At 31.8% G+C, this 2,754-nt stretch overlaps 1 protein-coding gene across 1 annotated transcript; it reads right to left on the bottom strand.

Moving 5' to 3' along the window:
* Positions 1-248: 248 nt before the first annotated feature.
* On the bottom strand, positions 249-2,052 carry LOC308627678 (short coiled-coil protein). Its single transcript, XM_081254012.1, has one exon. It carries the CDS (start codon positions 1,958-1,960, stop codon positions 1,712-1,714), a length of 249 nt encoding a protein of 82 aa, XP_081110138.1. The 5' UTR covers positions 1,961-2,052; the 3' UTR covers positions 249-1,711.
* Positions 2,053-2,754: the final 702 nt, after the last annotated feature.

Below are 2,754 nucleotides of genomic sequence, written 5' to 3'. Positions count from 1 at the left end.
CTCTATCTAGGTCGAAAATATTTTCATGACCTCAAAAGAAAAATCTCATATCAAGTAAGCAGTCACACATTTGAACACATTTTCAATTTTTAAAACTTATAGTCATCCTAGTGCGTGTGACGTGATAGCTCACTGTGGTTTATATTTGCATATACGCCTGGTGACTCCTAATATTGAGCAGTTTTTCTTGTACTATTTCCTGTTTGTATATCTTCTTTGGAGAAATATCTACTTTAGTCCTTTGCCGATTTTTTTTTTTTTGAAACAGCTTTTTATTAAACAGCAAAGCATAATGGCAACGCAGTTTTAAATGTTTAAAAATTAGGTCACAAAGGGATGCAAAATGTTTGCAGTATGACTATTATATATTCATACAGCTAAAGTCATCAAATCTTAACACCAATACAAACATTAATATTATTCCATGATTAGCCTAAATTTAATAACCATAAACTATATTAGTGGATCTCTTTCCCTATTTAATATTTTAACATTACTTCTGATAGATTTCTTTACTAAATGGAATGTACAAACTAAATTTTAAAGAAGTGTTAAATGACTAAAACTCTGCAATCCAGTAGTTGGGTTTACAGAAAATTCTGGGAGAAGTAGTGAGATAAAATACTGAGAAAGCAACAATTAGTATACATGTACAACTCTCCCATTTTATTCATGATTCTGATACTAATACCTTTTTAAGGGACTTTGCAAAGTTGATCATCTGGGTACTGCAAATAAACCTGAGATCATATTTTATTCTCTTCTAGGTGTGGTTTACATAACGTTAGCCAAACTTAATCAATTTTCTTATATATCCCCCCCCCAAATCTAATCTGTGCCAGAGATAACACAAATCTGGAGTAAAAACATTTGGAGTTGGTTACAAGTACTTACCAAGTATTAAATACTTCTCCTACCCTATTTCTATATTTCCTTAAAATTTTCTATTTCAAACACACACACAACCAGAGCTCATCTTTTCAGGTATCAAGTGGATTATTTTGTGCAAAGGAAGTTTTTAACAACAAATCTTCCCAATACAATAATTCAGTTTCAAAGAAAAATCTTCATCTTTATAGTCCCCGTTTTCAATTGATTAAACAGAAACCAACTATCCTATCTTATTACTAAATATAACAAATAAGCCCTAAACTGAGAAAATATCTTATTTTGGTTAAGTTTCAACAGAGTTCGGGCTACTCTCTTAGATGATTAACTACTGAAATTACTCTTTACAAATTTGAAACCAATTTTTTCCTTAGGGGAAGGTAAATGGGAAGAAAGCAAATGGAGAAGAGGCACACGATGGTGGACAGGGTATATAAAGCTGTGCATTCAGTACGTGATTTGGTCACTTTTTCACAACACGTTGGTTATTTTCTTGTATCTCTAACTATGCCTATAATAAAAGACAATGCTAAACCTATAAATCAAAGTAAGTTTGATATAACATTCATTCTCAAGTTTCATAAATATATGCATTTCTAATTATAAAGTCTCTACAATACCTTTGCACATTTTCATAGTCTAACATAATACAAAAACTCATGGAAGTCTTCTGTTACGCTCTTAATTTTGCTTAGATCTGACATTATCTTCATAAATACTCAGTGAAGCCACAAACAAAAGTACTATAACTTTTGGAATCTATCCAAGTTTTAAAGAAAAAAAGATCAGCAGCAATTCCATAGACATAAGGGATATCAATCCCTTATTTTCTTTTGCTTTTTGTGTCAGTTGTTTGAAAAACACTAGAAGCTGACATGAGGTTTTCTATATATTGTCCAAGAACTTGGTTTTCTGATTTTAGCTTCAGATTTTCTTCCTTAACTGCATCTACTCTTGCAGAGAGATCTTCAAGGGTGTGTTGGAGTTCCAACACTTGATTAATAAGTCGTGTTTTCTCCTCCAGTTCTACCTGATTTTCAGCATCAACTGCATCCATGTCAGCATTCATCATCTTCGGTAACAAACTTTTGGGCCTTGGATACAAAATTCTTGATGAATGGTCTTTTGAGGCACCGGCAGGGGGGAGGGATCGGGAGGACACCTCAGGCCTGGACACTCGGACCAACTGGCTCTGATTTTTTAATTTAGATTTTTGTCTCTTGTTCTTGAGTCATGAATTCTTTTTATATTCCAGAGACTAGACACTTATTATATACATGATGTTGCAAATATTTCCTCCCATTATTTAGTTTTTTTTTTTTTACTTTTCTTGATAATGTCCTTTGATACATAAACGTTTTAAATTTTGATGAAGTCAATTTATTTTTATTTTATTTTATTTTGTTGCTCATGATTTTGGTGTCATATATAAAAATCCATTGCCAAATCCAAGGACATAAAAATTTAACCCTATGTTCTTTTCTAAGAGTTTTATAGTTTTAAGTTTTATATTTAGGTATCTGATTCATTTTGAGAGAATTTTATGTGTATCAGGCAAGGTAGGAATCTAACTTAATTCTTGTTTATCTTGGAAAGTCTTTATACCCCCTTCAGTTTGGGAGGAGAATTCTGATGGATATGGAAATCTTGGTTGACAGATTATTCTTTCAGCAATTTAAAACTGTTGTCCCCTTTTTTTCTGTCCTTCATAGTTTATGATGCAAAGTTGACTATTAATCTTAGTGAGAATCACTTGTCTGTGACAATCACTTCTCCCTTGATGATTTTAATATTCTCATTTTGTATTTGAGTTTTGACAATCTGATTTTAATGTGTCTGCATAAATTTTTTAGTTTAACTTTGTTA

The sequence above is a fragment of the Mesoplodon bidens genome (genome assembly GCF_964165515.1).
Source record: "Mesoplodon bidens genome assembly, chromosome: 14".
Taxonomy (NCBI): domain Eukaryota; kingdom Metazoa; phylum Chordata; class Mammalia; order Artiodactyla; family Ziphiidae; genus Mesoplodon; species Mesoplodon bidens.
The sequence above is the reverse complement of the archived record's forward strand: the minus strand, read 5'-3'. Positions and strand labels throughout refer to the sequence as shown.

Bases quoted from the DNA above. Each gene is read 5' to 3' on its own strand.
- LOC308627678 (XM_081254012.1), bottom strand. From the start codon at position 1,960: ATGATGAATGCTGACATGGATGCAGTTGATGCTGAAAATCAGGTAGAA.